Source organism: Garra rufa, chromosome 9, assembly GCF_049309525.1.
Source record: "Garra rufa chromosome 9, GarRuf1.0, whole genome shotgun sequence".
In the NCBI taxonomy this organism is placed as follows: domain Eukaryota; kingdom Metazoa; phylum Chordata; class Actinopteri; order Cypriniformes; family Cyprinidae; genus Garra; species Garra rufa.
In genome coordinates this window covers 26544883-26566008 of record NC_133369.1, presented here as the reverse complement: position 1 = coordinate 26566008, position 21126 = coordinate 26544883, and the positions used below count along the sequence as shown (strand labels likewise).

The window sequence follows — 21126 nt, the reverse complement described above, 5'->3', positions numbered from 1 at the left end:
CGGAAAATCACAAAACAGGTCTCATTAGTACAGCATGCCGAGTTGAACCATACCCAATTTTCCCATATCGGCGATTTTTAATTTTGTCATAAAATGCTATATTTTAGGAATGCATTGGTGTATCCCTACAAAACTATGTAAAAGTATGTATCTTCTGCACCATGCCCTGAAAAAGTTCCGTGACAGCACCACCTTGTGGTCAAAAGTTATAATAAAATTTCCAAAAATGCTAATAATCTCACACTGACCAAGCCACATCAATTTGTGACCCTGGACCACAAAACCAGTCTTAAGTAGCCCAGTTATATTTGTAGCAATAGCCAAAAATACATTGTATGGGTCAAAATGATTGAGGTCATGAAGATCATGTTCCATGAAGATACTTTATACATTTTCTACCATGAATATATCAAAACTTAATTTTGATTAGTAATATTTAAAAAAATTTGCACACAGAATTCAGATTTTCAAATACTCTACAAATACCAAATATTGTCAATATTTCAAAAAATGTACCCTTATGACTGGTTTTGTTGTCCAGGGTCACATTTGGTACCAGTGCCACTTATTGGTCAAGAGTGCTAAACCATTCATTACCCAATTATAATGAAACTTTTAAAAACACTAATATCGTCACCTTAGAATTATAAGGTTCTATCTTACATTTTTGTCAAAATTGAGTTATTCACATATTCTTATTCTGTGACAACTTATTTACATTATTTGATGTTTCTTTTGTAAGCTGTTTTTTAGAAAACAAAAATGGTTCTATCTACAGAAGTCTATGGAACGCAAAAACTTTGAAGCTCAATATCTCGAAAGTGTAAGGTGTAAAATTGTAAGGTGACAATATCTTTTAAGTATATTAGCCTATTTCTAATGAATCAGTATTCTTTGAGACATGCTAAAAAACACCACCATTTTGATTATGTTGAAAACCTACATTTTCAAACTCCTCCTAGATTGTTTATCCAATTTTCACCAAAATTGAGTCAGATCAAGATGATAGTGCTAACACAAAGTTACGAATTTTGTGTCAGTAATGAATATATATTCTCAATATATTCTTTGGGTCATGCTGAAAACATAAATACCATAGATACTTAGTCAGCCAAACTTCCTGTCTGCCATTTTATGTTGAAAACCTACTTTTTCAAACTCCTCCTAGACTGTTGGTCTAATTTTTACTAAAATTAAATCAGATCATCTGCAGACTGTGCTGACAAAAAGTTATGGATTTCGTGTCGACAGACAAACTGCTTTTGTATAGCACCAAACTGTTTTGCTATTATTTTGAATTGCCATTTAAAAGCAAACCAATGCAATGGAAAAAAAAAAAAAAAAAACACGGACAATTTTTTGTGGATTTTTTTTATTTCTTAAATTTCTTTGATTTTTTTTTTCGCCATTTTATTTTTAAATGTGAATGTTCACAGTCAACACCACACAATTTTTGACCATAGCCAATATTAGAGAAATATCTCTAAAATTTTCATATATATATAAAATAATTCATTGAAAGTAAATAAAGAAAAACAGCATGGATCATTCAGTCCCCAATTTTTTTATGATTTCACCATCATTCAGACAATTTTCTTTTTCCTGTTTCAGAAGCGTTAACACTTTCCCACTTGTGTAAATGTTTAAGGAAAAAAGGTGCGGAAGTGAAATGCAAAGACAGGTGCTGTTTCTCACGTGAACAGGTGTCGAATTAATGCTTTGATTTCATTCAACTGCAAAAATAAATGTGTGAAAAGAAGGACCTTTATAACAAGTTAAGAGTGCTGAAAGTGAGACTATGTTGATAAAACCCCATTAAACACTGGACGCATCACACACACACACACACACACACACACACACACACACTCTCTCTCTCTCTCTCTCTCTCTCTCTCTCTCTCACACTCTCACTCACTCACACAGCATCTCTTCATGTGCACCACAAGACGTGGACAGAAATTTCGCAGGTGGTCAAAGGAGACCAAGCAGGCATCTGTTTCAATGGCAATTTCCAGTGCGATTTTCCTTGGTTTAATCGATCCCAGGAGTCAGAGACATACGATTAAAATAAATTACACAAGATTACACATTAAATTAAATTAAAAGTAATACATCTATTGAATGATTTGACTAGAGTTGTGAATAAAACGGACAGCTGAATTCATCTCAATCCGTTCGAGGCGAGCCTGTCAGTCATCCTTCATGCACTCTTTCATCAGAGGGCTCTTCCATCGTCAATGAAAAGGGGAGAAAGGGGTGTATGATTGAGTTCATTAGTGGCTTGTTTTCCTCCTCCCTTATCTTCATCTTCCTGTTTCTGAACAATCATCCTAATAATATAACAATATTAACAGCCTGCATTCATTGAATGAACCCACCAATCATCCATGTCTGTCAGCGAAAAAAAAATTGAATAGAGAAATAAATAGACTTCAAATACTGTGTAAAATAAACGAAAAAAAATTTGAAATGCTGTTTTGTGACAGAAAATAACACATTTTTGTTTTTACTTTTTCATTAAATATAGAGATGTACACACATTTCTTTTTTTTGTCAAACACAAATTGTTTGTGTTGGTAGGGCAGGTTTGGATTGGTTGTTTAGTGGACAGGGGGGTGAAATCTCTCAAAGAAGAAAAGGATTGGTGCTTGTGCCTGTGGTTCCACCTCCCATGGATGCTCCCGCTCCCATCACTCCGCCCACCCCTGACGGCCCACCCAAAATCAGTGCAGGCTGCACGGGGCCTACAGGGCCCATCAGCAAGGGGTTCCCTGCGGGACCCATGGGCGATATTCCACTGAAAGGCATGCCCATTGGGCTGGACTGTACCATTCCCATACCCATACCAGGGGCCGCCATAGGGACCCCCATTCCTGGCATGCCCATCCCCGGCTGAACCATTCCCACTGCTGATGGAGGCATGTGACCCAGCATGGGATTCTGGGGAATGGGGCTCGTGCGGAGTTGGCTCAGACCGAGCGAAGAAGGCTGAGGGGAGATGGATGCCATCGGGGTTGCGCCAAAGGGATTAGAAGCAGAAGGTGGGGTCGGAGACACCCCTCTACTGGAAATGGTACTGCCTGGGGTCACTCCCATACCTGTTGAGGAGGGACCTTACGTATAAGAAGAAAACCAATGTTAGAGAGATAAACAAAAGATATGTTTTTTTTTAATTGTGGTCCATTTTATATACACACCCTGTGTCTGTAAGAAGGGGTTGTGTGATGTGGAGGAGATGCTTGGCGGTGGTGGTTGTTTAGGTTTGGGTTTTGATGATACAAGCGAGTCTAAATCCACAAGGGCTGCGTTGGGCCCCAGGAACGACTCTGGCGTTTTTCGAACAGGTAAGGAGGAAGTGAGCGATGAAAGGTCAAAGGGCACTGGAGAGCCTGTGCTGCCTCCACCTCCAACATCACCTCCTGTCACCAAGGAGCCTCTTCTCTCTAGATCTGCTGTGTTTGGAAAAGAATAAGAATTGCAGGTACATGGTTTAACAATATGATCTTTTGAGTTGTTTAATAAAAAAAGCCTTAAACACATTAAGCAAAACTATCAAAAGCCATTGTCGCTGTCCACCAAATTACTATAAAAACATTTATTTATTTTATTTGGACATGTCTCAGATAAGCTATAGACCAATTTTTGTATATTAGGACTGCCCTCGACTAAAGATTTTTCTGGTTGACTAGTTGTTGTTCATTTTAAGGGCTTTGTAGACTAATCGCACGTTTATGAATATACCATTTAAATCATAATAGGCCTTTAATTGCCTATGTAGCCTAATAAGTGCTCAAGAGCACACATATAGCTCTCACAAATTCAAAAGTTTTCAACCCCCGGCTCTTATGTTTCATGTTTTCTTCTGAAGCATCAGTGAGCGTTTAAACCTTCTGTGATAGCTGCATTAGAGTCCTTCAGTTGTCCTAAGTGTGAAAAGATGGATCTCAAAATTATACAGTCATTGTTGGAAAGGGATCAAATATACAAAAATGCTGAAAAACCAAAGAATTTGTGGGACCTGAAGAATTTTTCTGAAGAACAGCAGGCAGTTTAACTGTACAAACAAGGGACTCATGAACAACTATCACTAAAAACAAAACAAAAAACACACAGCTGTGGATCATTCAGGTAACAACACAGTTTTAAGAATCAAAATAAACTTTTGGTCTTTTTAAAATAAATATAGCTACTATTTTCTCTTGTAGAGTAGACTAGATGTAAAAGTCTTTCATGTGAAATATCTTATTCAGGTCAGTACTAAAAAAAAAAAAACATGCATTTTGTATGATCCCTCTTATTTTGGTAAAATAAATAACATTTTGCAGATTCTGCAAGGTGTATGCAAACTTTTGACTAACTATTTGAGGTTGACAAATGGCGAGCGTTTGGACGTCCTGCGCAATGTACGATTGGACAATTTGTCCATAATGGACTGCGTGACTTCACTACTTCTTGTGGAACTAAGCGACTAATAAAATTTTGGTCGACCAAGCCGCTTCTTATCAACTAATGGTTAATCGACTATTAGGGGGCAGCCCTACAGCATATCTTATAATGTTTCTACCTATTTAAAGATTAGATCATTATTTAACACCAATTTAATAGTAAAGCAATAAATGACAGCAAAAACTGGACACTTTAAGAACATCATCTCTTAAAGGGTGCTTTCCCTAAAAGTAATATCCATTCTATTTCTGGAAATCGCCAGTTCATCTAAAGAAACCATCTGTAACACCAAAGTAGCCATAGGGGCCAGAGCTTAGTGAAGGTTTAAAGGGATAGTTTACTAAAAAAAAAAAAAAATTTATTCATCCTCAAGCCATCTTTGGTGTACATTCTTTTTTCTTTCAGATCATTACAATCAGTTTTTTTTTTTTTTACAAATTCCTGGCTTTTCCAAGCTTAACAATGGAAGTAAAAGGCTGTTGAGATTTTGAAACCCAAAAAAGTGCATCTATACACTATAAAAAGTACTCCACACAGGGGGTTAATAAAGGCCTTCTGAAGACAATCGATGTGCTTGTGTAAGAAAAATATCCATATTTAATACTTCATTTACCGTAATCTTTAGCTTCCGTTAACTGAAGCAAGAGAGTGAGTTTCCAGCGGATGACGTAGGATGTAGATATAGCGTATAACTAGGGATGTGTGATATTTACAAAAAAAATGCTCTCTCGATACTGTTAATTAGACAATATTATTGAGTGTGCTATTGTGCTGGTATCTTTAGGACCACCGTGAACAGCGGACTCCTGTATTTTTGATATTCTTCATATTCTGTGTGGTCAGTTCACAGCAGTGACAGAAATTAATCTTTTCCAGGAAGTTTAAATTGTTTTTTACATTTTTTGCAGTCACAAATACATGTTTTGATAATGTTGAATACTGATATTGAAACAACAAAATTAAAAAAAATACTTTAAATCTGAAATTAAAACTGCCAGTAGATGGCAGCAAATCACTGTTAATAAGTGAGTCATTGCGATCAAATCAAATCATTTAATTGGTTGATTCATTCTGGAACTAAACACACAGTCATGTTGCTTAGAGATACAAAACAGTGTTGTGGCTGAGTTTGGAATGATTTTTGTTGGCAAAATAGATCAAAAACAGGAAATATGGTGTCTAAAACATAAGTCTTACTAGTCAATATGAACTTAATATCACATTTGTAATCATGCTGACTTTTGGAGAAAAAAAAAACTCTTTGTGTGATATTGATTAACTATATGAAATTATATAAATATATATATTTTCTGCCCCCATATCTTGAATTTGGTGGTCATTCTAAAAGCATTTTAATAGACTGAATCATGCAGTGAAGGAATGCACTCTTAATGTGTAAGCGCACAAGTTTAACCTAACTTACTAGACTTCTTCACGTAATGCATGCATGCACTCTGTAGGTGTGTTTTGTTTACTTTTTGGATTATACTAAATGTCAAATCGCACAAGGTTAAAATAACAATTTCAATATTATGGCAGATGATATATAATCACATCTTGTAAATAAACTACCGGTGCTTTTTCTGAGTTCTCAATGTCTCGTTTTAAATGTCAGGGCCCTTGGAAGTCTACCAATGAAGTGTGGAGCTACTTTGTGCCTCGTAAATGGCGTAAAACAGTGATTTATTTACATGGCTATTCCGATGCCCTGTTGACTCTCATTGACAACCTGTTATGAGCATCGGCTAACTGACCCCAGATTTCGGACAGCTGGACACAAACCGAGATGAGATATGCAAGGTACGTTCACACTCGGTATCATGATTCAATACACTTCAGGTCAAAATCACACCGGAGTTCTCCTTTAAAACGCATTTAGAATACCCCCAAAATTCAAAATCTGTGCAAAAATGCCCGTTTTTCTTTTACATTTATATATAAATGACATAACTAACCTAAATCACACAAAGAGTACTATTTCGCTAAGGAAAATAACTCCAAACAAAAATAAAGACAACATTTTGCATTTCTGACAAACGTTTCCAACTGAATTAATCAGCTTTTTGGATGAATTTGTTTATTGAATTGGTTTGCTCCTGAACAAATCATCCGCTTGACTGAATCAATTAAATCTCAATGACTTACTAATTAACAGTGACTTGTTGCCACCCACTTGCAGTTTTAATTTCACATTTAAAGTGTATTTTCATTTAAGAATTTCCAGAATGAATTGTTTGCATTTGTAATTGCTCTTGACTGAATAACTTTAATAAGGTTTAAAACAAATCCATATTTATACTGTGAACACCACGTAGTGTGTTCACTTGCCTAAGAATATTTAAAATTTAAATGAGTTTAGTTATTAAAGTTAAGTAGTTTTTGGTGTCAGTACCTTATTTGTTAAGGTTACATTTATCAGAAACCATGAAAACAACAATTCTGGCTGGGAAAAAAATCCTTAGCATTGAGCACTGCTTGGGGTAATTTTCATTTTTATGTGAACTATCCCTTCAATTAACCAGTACCATGCAAACAAGTTGGACAAGTCAGGGGTGTCCAAACCTGCTCTTAGAGGGCCACTGTTCGGCAGAGTTTAGCTCCAGCCTACATTTAAACACACCTAAACCAAATTAAAAAGGATTGCAAGAAACATCTAGGCAGTTATGTTGGCACTAGTTGGCGCTAAACTCTACAGGACGTTTTCCCTCCCAGACCAGAAGTGGACATCCCAATGATCACTGCATCTATACATTCACATGTGCAAGTATACCTGTGCCGTTAGTTTGTTTAACTGAGCCACTCCAGGGGTCAGCGGTCAGACCGTCAGTGGCAGGGATGGCTCCTTCCGCTGCCCAGGGATCGGTTGACCCTGAGAGCGGGGTAGGGGCCGGAGCCACTGAGGCAGCCCAAGGATCGGCACTTGGAGGGGTCACAGCTGAAGGGGACACAAGGGGGGTTCAAGGATCAGAGGACACCACGAATAAAGAGGAAAGGCCAGGGTAAAGACACAGAGGACACTGGGAGGACACATCCTCGACACTCTCACCTGTGGACGCCCAGGGGTCAGAGTTGACTCTAGAGGACGATTCGCCCCATGGGTCCGGGGCTACTGTTGCTGGTGCTCCTCCCCAGGGGTCAGCACTTGGGGGAGAGGCGGGGGAGGCGGCTCCCCACGGGTCGGCCGGTCCCCACGGCCCAGCTGTAGGCGCGGGAGCCAAAGCCGGAGGCGGAGAGGGTCCCGCAGAGCCCGTCGCAGGGGCCCCCCACGGATCTACAGCACTCAACTCCATCAGAGATGACTGAGAGAAAGACAAGTCAGTAAGAACGGAACGGAGTACACGAGAAAACAAAAGCGTGAGAGGGAAGCTTATTCGTACAGACACTTACACTTGCAAGTGGTTCAATAATAGCTAGTGTGGCGAAATGGCAAGAAGAAGGAAACTCTAGAGGAAGTGAAACAAGCTCACACACATCGTTGTGCTAAAGAGCGTACGCAGGGTGAGAGACACAGACAGAGCAGGTAACTCTTGGAGAGTGAGAGGCAGGTACACAAACACGCAACCCTCGGTAACACAACACACTATCATGTGTACACCTCACGCTCTCGTCCTAGAGGAAGAACAGCTCGTCAAGCATGAACCCTTGCTGACACAATCGTACACAATCACACACCTCCTCGGGCTTGGCTTTCTCCCTCTTACTCTCCTCGATGGCCATCTGCAGCCTCAGGTCGTCTCCCCTGCGCAGACGCTCCTCCTGCCAATCACACACCACCGTAACATCATCACAGTGAACCAAGTTCTGCGGGCTGATGGGAAATGGAGTCGACTGAACTGTGGCAACCTGACTCCCATGTCTCACCAGCTTCAGAGTTGTGCTTCACGGCTCGAGTTAGACACAAATCAACAACATTTGGAAGCAGTGGGCACTTCAACTACTCTGATATTGCATTGATAAGCTCTGGTGGAATTACAAAGAATGAACAATTATTATTGAGAATTATAGGTACTTTTGAAATTACTCATCGATTTCATCATGCAAAAGAGAAAAGCGATTTTTTTCAGAAGACTTCAAACAGAAATGATTAACAAGAGGTAGGCTCAACGCACACAAAAGAACAATGGAAATTTCTAACCTTTTTAAAGGCGCTTACATGGTATTTCTCAGATATTTCAAAGAGTTCCATGATGCATATATCATTATTGTTATTTCAGGCTGATCTGTGATTTGCAAGGGAAGAGGATAGCAAAGGAAGGGTTCATCCACTGTGACCTGGATGAGCTTTTGCTCCCTGACCTTTTGGTGAGTCTCCTGGCTGACTGTGAGTGCGTAGCGGAGCTCTGCATCTTCCAGAGGGTCTTTGCTAGTCTGAAGGAGGGGGCAGGGTGAGGACAGGTGTAAGTGAAGGAGTGAGAGGGGAAATGTGCAGAAACGTTGCAGAGGACGGGCGCTAATGTTTAATGTGTGTTATTCTACTTTATTAGAGAAACAACCCATATTTCTATTTTATGAAGGCAGTTAGTTGAAAAAGGCACATTTGGGGAGCTTTAAAGATGGTTATTATTAGCAGAGCTCAACAGTAAGGATGGCCCAAGGCCAGTGTGAAAGAGCTGAGCAAATTGACAGAATTGCCACTTGACCTATTGGGGAATATATATCTTACATTTTTTTTTGTACATGTCTTTTTATGCTTAAAGGAGTAGTTCACTTCCAGAACAAAAATTTACAGGTAAATTTACTCACCCCCTTGTCATCCAAGATGTTTCTTTCTTCAGTCGAAAAGAAATTATGTTTTTTGAGGAAAACATTACAGGATATCTCTCCATATAGCAGACTTCTATGGTGCCTGTGAGTTTGAACTTCTAAAATGCAGTTTAAATGCCGCTTCAAATGGCTCTAAATTATCCCAGTCGAGGAAGAAGGGCCTTATCTAGCAAATGATTGGTTATTTTCTATAAAAAACAAAAAAACAAATGCTTACCTTGTCTAGCTCTGCGCGTACTCTGTGTATTCAGGTTCAAGACAGACAAGACTTTTAAAGCTGCATTTAAACTGCATGTTTGATGTTTAAATTTGAGAGCAACATAGAAGTCCACTATATGGAGATAATTCCTGAAATGTTTTCCTCAAAAACCTATTTCTTCACAACTGAAGAAAGAAAGGCATGACAACGGGGTGAGTTCATTATCTGTACATTTTTGTTCTGGAAGTGAACTAAAACTTTAAACATTTTTTACTCTGAAATCTTGTATTATTATGATTATTATTAGATAATAACTACTATCATTTATTGGGGGAAAAAAAGTCTTAAAAGATTAAAATATAATTTATTCCTGTAATGCAAACCTGTCAAATTGTTGTGCAGTTAAATATTTTTTTTTTGGAACCTGCAATAAAAAGAACAGCATTTATTCAAAAAAGAAATGTTTTCTAACAATGTCTTTGCTATCACTTTTTTATAATCAATTTAACACATCCTTGCTGAATAAATGTATTAATTTCTTTAAAAAAAGAAAGAATAAATATGTACTGACCCCAAATGTTTAAATAGTAGTGTATACTGTTAGAAAAGATAAAATAAATTAAATAAATTGTTCTTTTTAACTTTTTTTTAATCTAAAATTCCTGAAAAAAGTATCACAGGTTCCAACTAAATATTAAGCAGCCCAACTGTTTTCAACACTGATAATAAATCAGCATATTAGAATGATTTCTGAAGGATTGTGTGACACTGAATACTGAAGTAACTGATCCAAGACTTTTGAATGGCAGTGTAAGTTACATTACAAATGTAAAAATTATGAAAATATAAATTTAAATTCTAATAAAAATGATCAAATATAACTGCCACAAAGCATAATTTTTAACCAAAATCTAAAATTGTGTTAGGGTGCTAGTTAAAAATTGCCAGGGCTGGTCCAACTCACTAAGGAGTAAAAATTCTTACTGTTGAGCTCTGATTGGGAAACTACAGTTATTATATTGTTATATACATGTAGGTACAACTTGCAATTCACTAGCATGTTCTAATCAGTAACATATGCAAAAATATATTGAAAAGTCACAAAGTTCATTACAGCAACAGGACTATCTGGAATACTTGATTGGAATAGACTACATTTTGCTGTCTAACATGTTATTTATAATATGCCACTCAAGTATATAACTGATCACTGTCTCCGGCATCAATTTCCTGTGCTACCTTACAGCATGGTCTCATCTTTCTTTACATTCAAAGTTTATTTATTTCTGTAAAACAATCAGGATAAAGTGCAGTCAGTAGTCAAAATGAAGATCTGAGCACCGTGACATGATTCTGCACTAATAACCAGCTGACTCCACATTATCCCCTATGTATAGTTCTGCTAAAATCCAATTTCACATTAAGTATGCCTACAAAGCTCTTTCCGTTTCTGACAGAACAACTACTCATCTTCCTCTGTCTCTGAACCATCTCAGTAGTGCATTTTACCTGCCGCCTGTAAACCTGACCGCTGATTGGCTGAGAGACTTTACCTGCTCCGCCTCTTCCTTGCTCATGGCCAATGCCAACTGGAGCTGCAGGTCCTCCTCTCCAGAGCTCTGGGGCCACGCCTGCTCAGCGTCTGCTCCCGAGTGCAGTCCTCCCCCTAAAGCAGGAGCAGAAGGGGCCGAAGATGCTAAGGGAGGAGTCAAATGACAGCCATTATGATGCATCAATAGATGGTGGACTATCGGTGGCTAAAAGTGCTTCCAGAGCGAAATGCTTGCCATCCTCCATACTTGGCCAAAGCTGTGAAGTGCACTCAAGAGTGTTTTTATAAGGGCGCTGACAAACATTTGAGTGTCCGCCCTGACCCCTTCATAAGCCCCTCCTACTGCAAAGCACTTCTAGTTCTTACCACTGCTAGTCTGTGCCATCTTCTCTTTGGTCTTGAGTGCATGGATCCTCTCCTCTCGTAGCCTCTCCTCGTCTTTTAGCAAAGTCACCAGCTGTTTGGCCTTTTCCCGTACATTCACACCCTAAAACAAAAGTGACATTACATTCAGGTGTTTCATCTATGAGCTTATTTTGTTTTGTACAAAGCACGTGTGCAATTCTAATGCATCTAATAGCTGTTTTGATTATAATGTAAATGAATAATTAAACAACCTAAAACATGTGACAAAAATATTCAACCCAATAGCTTGAAGACTGGGCTGATGTTTTTGTGGTTTAAATGTGAGTGGGAGAAAAACCTTGGTTGAAAGTCATGACGTTTGAATTGACTGCACATGGAGACCTTGAGCGAGAGATTGTTGTAGTGTGTGAATCCCATATGAGAGCCATTACTAACATGTTGAAGGACACTTCAAAACTAACATTGAGAGTTCTCCTTTTATTTCCTCACTGAAAGAGAGATAACACGTTTCATTTGCACGTGTGTGTATTATACAACTTCCTATTTGTGAGTACCTGGTCCTTGCCATCTCTGTCGATGTATTGGAAATCTTTCAGTGTCTGAACGGCGTAGATGTTTTCCCTGCATTGCTGTGCCACTCTCTCTGAACCCGTCTTTATCAGATACTCCATCAGAGTCATAGCCTGAGAAAGAGCGAGAGCATAAAATATAATCAGATTGTGTTTATAGCCTCATATACCACATCTGCCATTAGCGAGGGTAAAACCATCAAACTTACTTTATATACATGTCTCCAGTTCTTCCCATGGTCGTTGAGTCTCTTCCAGACCATGCTCATAATCTCTGAGAAGGCCACTACATTGTATGTCAGGTCAGCGATTTCTGACATCAGAGAGCTAGAGGGACCCCATGGGTCATTAGAGGTTGCTTCTCTAACCTGCAGAAAATACAAAATAAAGTTCAATAAACTTTACTCAAAGTTTCTCTTCATACTGAAAACAGTGCAGTGCACATTGTATACTAGCTATTTTTAAAGAGACAGTTCACCCAAAAATAAAAATGACCCCTAACCTCAAGCCATCCTAGGTGGATATGACTTTCTTCTTTTAGACAAATACAATCGGAGTTATATTACAAAATGTGCTGGCTCTTCTAAGCTTTATAATGGCAGTGAATGGGTGTTAAGATTGCTCCATACCGCTCAAGGGGATTAATAAATGCCTTCTGAAGCGAATTTAAAACTTTATAAACCATAATCTCCATCTTCCGCTAACTGTTGTATGCACAGTGGGTGACATAGGATGTAGGCGTAACATAAGCTCCGGTGTGAATATGCTAGTCACGCAAGAACAAAGTTTTGTTTACAGCAAAGGAAAACCAGTTTCTTCTTGGCTTATGTCGAAATCATTTACCTTTTTTTTTTTTTTTTTTTTTTTTACAAAGCTTCATTTTGTACTTCTAAGAAGTGTCTGGTGTCTTGATTTGCTCTCTCCTCTGCTTTTCCATGTTTGTCACGTCTCATTGAAGCTTAATCTACGCCTACATCCTATGTTGGAAAGGCCACTGTCTCATAAACACACATACAACAGTTAGTGGAAGCTAGAGGTTACGGTTTATAAAGTTTTAAATATGGATATTTTGTTACACAAATTCATCGATCCACTTCAGAAGGCATTTATTAACCCCAGAACTGAGTGGAGTACTTTTTATGATGGATGGCTGCACTGTATTTTCTTTCAAAATCTCGACCACCATTCACTGCCATTATAAAGCTTAGAAGAACATTTTTTAATATAACTCTGATTGTATTCATCAGAAAGAAAACAAGTCATATATATATATATCTAGGATGGCTGGAGGGTGAGTAAATCATGGGGTAATTTTCATTTTTGGGTGAGCTATCACTTTAAAAAATAAAAAAGTATGTGAAACCATATAATATATGCAACTATAAATATTTTAAACAGAAATACGGTACATGGCCGCATAACATTGCATTTATTAATGTTGTCAAGTTTTCTTTGAGAAAATATAAAGGGTCACTAACTTTGTCATTTCTTTTTTACATTTCTACTAAACTGTACCCGAAATTTGTCCTATTTTGTGACAGCAAAACTTAAGGGATATATAATAATATATATAAATAGCATGAGAGAGATTTATCTTCATTGTTAGACACTTATTTTCATATAGTGTTACTTATTTAATATGAAATTATAATTAAAAAAAATTCCCATGACTTGTTAGACAATTTCAAGACAAACTTTTACAACAAAACAAACTTTGCTGTCATCTGTTCAAAACTGCTGAAAATTACACTATTTTAAGATAAGTGATAGTTATATCTCCCCCATTGTTATAATTGTTAAAACTATATTCATTAAAATGTGAATGAATTTTTTAAACTATATGGCCGCTCTTACACTAATAAATTCTCTCCCTTAATTCTTTCTATTTTAAAAACAACATATCACATTGTATACTTCTTTTCATGACACTTTGAAATAGTACAAATTTTAGGCAAAAAGTTTAGAAAATAGATTTATGTAATTATTGCATTACCGAAAATGATAAAAAAAATAATAATAATAAAAAGAAGTTAAACAAATCTTATTTAAAATGCTTCTTAAACAGACCTTGTCCTCTTGTGTGACATCTTTGTCCTGTGGGATAACAGTGCAGGTGTCACACCAGTGGACATTATCTGTCATACTATAGGATGTATCAGCCTGTTGTGTCAATTATGACCGTGCTATTTTGAGCTAACCTGTCATTATCAGTTAGCAAGACACATCTGCATAATTTATGTAGTTTAACAAACAGTTATTAATTTAAAAATATAATTTAGTGGTTTCAAAAAAGTTAATATTTGAACAATTTTGAGACTAAATTGACCAAGTGCACATGTCATGGGCTTGACAGGGGGCTTCAGTAACATGTTCATGAATGGGGTCATTCAACTAATTCATGTTTTCTCTGGAACTGGCCAATTTAAAATCAAGATATGGTGTCACACCAGAGGACATTTTCAGTGACAAAATGTGTCAAGTTCTTACGCTTTCAAAAATATATGGATGAAAAAATGATTGCCATTTACTAAAATAGACAGTTGTACAGTTATGCTGGAGATGTTTATTAACATTTAATTTATAAAAGTTTAAAAATGGTCATTTACTGAACCCTGCTTGAGACAGTCACACCATAGGACATTTTTAGATTTGGCTCAAAAATTTAAAATAAATTGAACAACATTTTATAACAACTGGTTCATGCACAACAAAGAAATGTTTAACAATTTACTGCATTTTACAGCAACAATATTAATTCTATTAATTTTTATCTTGTGGGACAGTGAAAATGCCATGTTATGTCAAAAAAAAAACATAAAAAAATAAACAAGGTTAAAAATCACCAAAGCACCTAGTTCTACAAGAAAGATTGCTTCTGTTCATTCACAAGTGAAATTGAAGGTCAACGCATTGCATTATGGTATACAGTATCCCACACAGTCTGATGCTGTGAGAAATGTCCATAGTCAAAAGTGTAAGAATAAATGAAGTCACTTTGAAATAAAGTAACTTTCTGTAGCTTTAAGTGAGATCTGTTGTTTTTTTTTTTTGCCCTCACAAAACACTCTTAAATCACACTGATTCCTATTTACAGCCTGCGAAATTTCGCTGACCACTGTTGTGAGTGACTGCACTTTTACTTCTTAGACAGGAAATCTACAAAAAAAAAAAACATGTGATACTGTGCATTTAAGATTTTATATTCAGCAGTTTTGGTCACCAGTTTTCAACCTAACCTGAATTAACTGAATTAATAAAAACGAATGAATATATTCCTGCCTTTTTTGTGTAACTGCTAACAGTTTCATTGAATCAAGAAAAAAAAAGGGCAGAAGTGCAAAACATTTACCAGGAACTAAACGGCTTGAATAAGACGGCTGTTTCATGGCCAAGATGGAGAAGAGTGTGTAAAGGAGAAGAAGAAGAAAACGAAAGGTGGGTTACAAAGGTAAAAGTCTAACCTTTATCTCCGCCTCTGAGTAATTGTGAACAATGTTCTTCACTTGTCGCCGCAGCGATGATGTCGACATGGCAACAGGCTGGCTATCAGGTTCTGCAAAATCTGGGGCATTGTAAAACAATGTCAATAAAACACTAATATGGACAGGTACAAAGGCAAATAAAGCCAACACATTTTTCAAAAGGGAGTGTATCGGCTCTGAGTCTGAAACAAACATTCATATCCAAGTATGACTAGGAAGTACCAGCAGGAAGGTAATGCTTTGGGTGCAATTTAAAATCTATCGATAAAATGAAATAAAAAACACTATCTCTAGTACAGTGCACCCTCTGTAACCATGAGAGTGCAGCACCAGGAATTCCCCAACCTAAAAGCCCTGTAAACAAAAGAGCATCTGATGACGTGTGAATCTGGCTCCAGGAAGTGTCTGTGAAGTGTACTGTACCTGGGAGTGTCGTTCTCTCTCCCCCCCTCTCGGTCTCTCTGTGAGTGTGTGCTCAGGTCAGGGTCTCTCAGTGTTTAGCCTGTCCACTGTTCCAAACCTCCGCACGGCGGCCACATTAGGGCCCAGAAGCACAAATGTGGGGTGAAATAACTGCGGGAAGAACAGAGATTTAAATGGGAGGTACAACATACAGTGATAAAAGCTAGTGCAGCACTGTGGAGGCCTAAAAACACAATAGGCATTCAATTCTGCTCTTTCACAAAAGAGAAAATGCAGTAATAGCAAACCATGCCTGAAGGCACTGTACGTTGCTCATTTGATCATGAACTAGGTGGAGGGCTAGAGATACAACAACAAAGCTGAAGCTCAACACCTGCTGTGATGTACAAAACATATCATGCTTTATCATATTTGATATGTGGATTACATTGGATTCTGATCAAAACTTTGCTGTTAAACAAATATGGCATGTCTTCTGAATGAAAACTTTTATTATAGCTGTAAAAAATGTCTACTCTCATGTTGTTTAATCATTTTTGTAAGGTAAACATATTAACTGTTATATTGTTATTAATATTTTAAGATGAACATTTACTGAGTGGAAGCAATTTAGGCTTACTTGATTATCCATACATCAATTATGTATCAAATATGGTACAACAGGATATTGAGGATCATCACTTTTCTCAATAATCATAGTATAGTAAAGAATTTTATGTTTTGGCCCCAGAATAAAAAAAAAACAACAACAACAGAGCTTTGATTGTAAAACTATGCATTTAAATATTTTACTATGACATAATATTATATGATATGGAGTGACAACTATTATTTACACTAACAGTTTAAAGCTTTTGAATTTGAACAGTAAGATTTTTTTATGTTCTTAAGTCTCTTTTGCTCACCAAGCCTGCATTTATTTGATCCAAAGCACAGTACAGTGACATTTTGAAATATTTTTACTATTTGAATATATTTTAAAATTTAATTTATTCCTGTGATTTTAAAGTTAGTTTTTCTGATTCTTTAGAAATCATTCTAATATTCTAATTTGCTGCGCAAAAAAACATTTATTATTATTATGATAAAATCAGCCAAATAGAATTTTTCAGGTTTTGTTGATAAATAAAAAAAGTTCAGAACAGCGTTTTTTAAATAGAAATCTTTTGTAACATATGTTTTTAGCATCACTTTCGATTTAAACCATCCCAGCAGAATAAAAGTATTATTTCCCAAAAATGATACTAACTTTTAGATAAATGCTGATCTTTGGATTTTATATTCAAGTACTCAGCTGTTTTAAATATAGATGATAATAAAAAAAAATCTTGCACTGCAAATCAGTATATTAGAATGATTTCTGAAGGATCATGTGACACTGCAGTAATGATGCTGAAAATGCAGCTTTGATCACAGGAATAAATTACATTTTAAAATGTATTATTCTAAATTCTACAACATATAACTATTCTAAATAGCAAAAATATTTCACGATTTTTTGGATCAAATAAAAAAAAACATTCGAAATCTTACTGTTCAAAAACGTTTGACTATTAGTGAATATACATTTTATGTGAGTAGTCTGTTATAGGGTTATAAAAATATCACAAATTTATATTACAATCTATCAAAATTTAATCTTACATTTTGGCCATATAATCAAAATCTTCACCAAATTGCATATTCTTGCTCAATTTGGGCCTCTAAATATTTCACATGCTTTTTCCCTCTTTAAATGTCAGCTCAATATTCTTACTATATTAAACATCAGCCAAGAAACCCTGGTGTATCAAATAATATAAAACAAACTTTTCTGTCTAAAGGTTCAATAAACTGCTCCATTTCAAAAAAATATTTTTCCAACTATTACTTAATGTCACGCTTTACGTTGATAACATTTAACACATTGTATAACACAGAAATAAGGTAGTTACAATCATGACCAGATCATATTAATAAACTAATACACTACATTAGCAGCCTTGACTACATTTAAGTAACATTATGTTTAGGCAAATACTATAAATGTACTTCTAAGTGCCGGTCAATCCAGGAAGAACAGGCGATAAGTAGTGTTTCATGATAGGGTGTATTAATATGCAGAACTGTTGCATAAGGTTTTGGCCTGATAACAGTCCCAAAGCTGCCTTGAGGATGTCAGGAGCAAAGTACAAAAGTCTGAATGAACTGTTATCAATGAGAACACAGACCTTAACTTTCAACCTCCATTCAAAACAGTCAAATCAGAGGTCAACAGGTGGTTTTCAAAAGCAAGTTGATTATGTGATATACAACATTCAATGAACTTATCTACAACAACAGTTGCTTGGAAATGTGTATAAAATCTGACAGTTGATGAATAGGATCCGCATCAGATCTGTTAAAGTGGTGTGTTGTTTATCTTTGTCTGAGCAGTTGACAGTGGTGGCTATCAGACAACAGCACTCTACACCTCCACCCAGCTAGAAAATTAAACAGCATTCATTCCCATCCGTTAGATAGATCTTAAAAAGTAACTTCAGGAGCAAACAAGTCCTCTACGGACTCTTTCTATTCAAACTAATAGAAGAAGATCACTGCCAAGTCAACTAGAGAGCAGCTAGCTGAGGCTACTTACCGCTGAGCTTCTGTTCTTCCTCTCAAACACGACCAGACATCCAGCCGAATAGCAGAAAGCGGGTTATTGCCGGTGAAGTCGGGAGTAAAGGAACGCGGCGTTGCCTCTGTCACGGCGCTAGATTAAAAACACTCATTTAGAGACGTGAGCGCTGCGCTATGCTAACTCAACTCATAAAGAGACGCGCCTGAGTGCGTGACAGAGTGACGCGACCGCGGCTTTCCTTCACAACTATCGCTCCTCGAGTCGTGCTCGGCATTGAAATATATAACGCGTCATATAACCGCTTTTACAAAAATAATAGCGCTACTTTCTTAAATATCGTCTGTGCTGACCCTGCTGTTGCTCGGATGGTACGAGGAGATGGCGGCACTTCCGCTTCCGTTTCCCGGACGGACCGCGCCCCCTTGCGCGCTCCCTGATTTTAATATTCATGAGCTATTGTAAATACAATGGTTTGTGGGAGATAGTGAATGGTGGCCGCCCATTGAAAGCAATGAACTGCATGAACCTAGATTAATACCGTTTGTGAAACGTAAAATCTGGCATATGAATATTGTAAACAAATGTAATTGAAACGTTTTGGTGACGTTGTTAAACACCCTGAAGCGTTCTGTCAACGGCTGCTATGTGCTATTAACATGTTTGGCACTCGGGTGTCATATTAACCTAAGCCTTTGAGTTATGAAGAGATGACAAGTATCCTCTCATATTTTCTTTCCCAACTTTACAGTGATGCTATAGCACGCAGTGCCCACATAGTGGCGATGTCCTCAATCATATGAAATCAGCTTAAAGGAACACTCCACTGTTTTTGGAAATAGGCTCATTCTCCAACTCCAACCGAGTTAATAAGTTGAGTTTTACCATTTTAAAATCCATTCAGCCATTTTCCTGTTCTGACGATATCACTTTTAGCATAGCTTTGCATATGATAGCATAGCTTAGCATATGATATCGCCAGAACAGGAGAACGGCTCAATGGATTTCAAAACGGTAAAACTCAACTTATTAACTCAGGGGGAGTTGGAGAATGAGCCTATTTCCAAAAAAAGTGGAGTGTTCCTTTAAGGACATTTATACTAAACCAGTGATTTTCAACCTTGTTGTCAAAGGCCCTCCAGTTCAACACAATTTTCAAAGGCCCCTCACATAAGCTATAATATTGTACTAATATGAAAAAATTAAAATTCTATCATTAATTGCTCACCCTCATGTCGTTCCAAATCCGTAAAACTTTCAACTTTGGACACAAATTAAGATATTTTTGATGAAATCCGAGAGCTTTCTGACCCTGCATAGACAACAATGCAACTGACATGTTCAAGGTTTGAGGTACTCTTGTAAATATGCGATGGGGATTGACACAGAAGAAAAGAAACTGTTGAATGAAGTCGTTATTTTTGTTTTCTTTGTGCACAAAAAGACTCTCGCAGTTTCATAAAATTAAGTTTGAACCACTGATGTCACATGGACTATTTTAACGATGTCCTTACTACCTTTATGGGCCTTTAACGTGGCAGAAAGCGCTAGGATTTCATCAAAAATATCCTCATTTGTGTTTCAAATATGAACAAAGGTCTTGTGGGTTTAGAGCTTGAGTAATTTTATAATTATATAAACACAAACTTTTATTTTGGATGCGCTTAATATATAAACACAAACTTTTATTTTAGATGCGCTTAATCACGATTCATTGATTTAACATGCACTATCATTTATTAGGGGTTCAAGTGCGTAGCACTGACCCTATTGTAATTGTTAGAATGGCCAAGGATCAGCAATCTTTATGTAAAACTGATCGTGCAGACCAAACCATGATCGTAGACCAGGGGTGCTCAATCCTGTTCCTGGAGATCTACCATCCTACAAAGTTCAGCTCCTCCAACCCTCATTAAACACACCTGAACCAGCTAATTAATCTCATAGACAGCACTTGATAATTACAGACAACTGTGTTGGAGCAGGGCTGGAACTAAAATCTGCAGGTAGGTAGATTTTCAGCAACAGGATTGAGCACCCCTGTCGTAGAGACTTGAAACTTGGAGGGATGGATGGTAGTACTCACACCGCTGACAATGTCACCAAGGCTCACCCCAGTCGGCCTGACGGGGGCGCTACAGCGATCAAAAGTACAAAATCGCTCATAAACCATCAGTTGCAGGCTCAAGTGTCTTATGTCATTGGAAGAATTATGTCTTATGTCCACGCTAGACAAAATGAGCCTGGCCAAATTTTGGGGTATTTTGGATTTCTTAAAAAAACTACTTTTGCTTACAAGTCCTAGGTTTTTAACCCAGTCGAAACCAAACCAGTGCAGAAAGATTCTCTGGAGAGTGAATATCAGTAATTATCAAAAAAAAAAAAAAAAAAAAAAATTTAACTTTCGACTCACCATCGCAGAAGGGTGGCATGGCCTATAACTCCTCAATGGAATGAGATATCTTCGCCAAACTCAGAACACTTATGTAAGAGCTCACTCTAATATCACAGGAAAAATGCACTTTGTGGCACTATAAGAGGGAAAAAACATAAAAATGGCTATACCTACGCAACCATTTTTCCCACCAATATGAAAATCATGTACACGGTCTTGGTCCAAAGTGCCACATATGTCACATATGATATTTGCGTATCTCAGAATGACATGGCTGCCATTGGCCGATGACGTTTGAGCATCTATTAGAAAAGGTTAATGAAGGCTGA

General features: G+C 37.2%; 1 protein-coding gene across 3 annotated transcripts; it reads right to left on the bottom strand.

The window, feature by feature from the left end:
- Positions 1–1548: 1548 nt before the first annotated feature.
- epn1a (epsin 1a) lies at positions 1549–18802 on the bottom strand. 3 transcript variants are annotated; one of them, XM_073846598.1, is made up of 13 exons: positions 18421–18802; positions 15804–15953; positions 15360–15460; positions 12108–12266; positions 11884–12012; positions 11330–11450; positions 10965–11107; positions 8745–8816; positions 8121–8204; positions 7495–7747; positions 7219–7383; positions 3200–3454; positions 1549–3115 (listed from the first exon to the last, which is right to left on the bottom strand). In XM_073846598.1, the coding sequence occupies exons 3-13, from the start codon at positions 15426–15428 to the stop codon at positions 2628–2630; spliced, it is 1938 nt and encodes a 645-aa protein (XP_073702699.1). In that variant the 5' UTR covers positions 15429–15460; positions 15804–15953; positions 18421–18802; the 3' UTR covers positions 1549–2627. The 3 variants fall into 3 exon arrangements, with proteins under 3 accessions (XP_073702699.1, XP_073702700.1, XP_073702701.1); XM_073846599.1 differs by having other exon boundaries at positions 3200–3451; XM_073846600.1 differs by lacking the exon at positions 7219–7383.
- Between the last annotated feature and the right edge of the window lie 2324 nt (positions 18803–21126).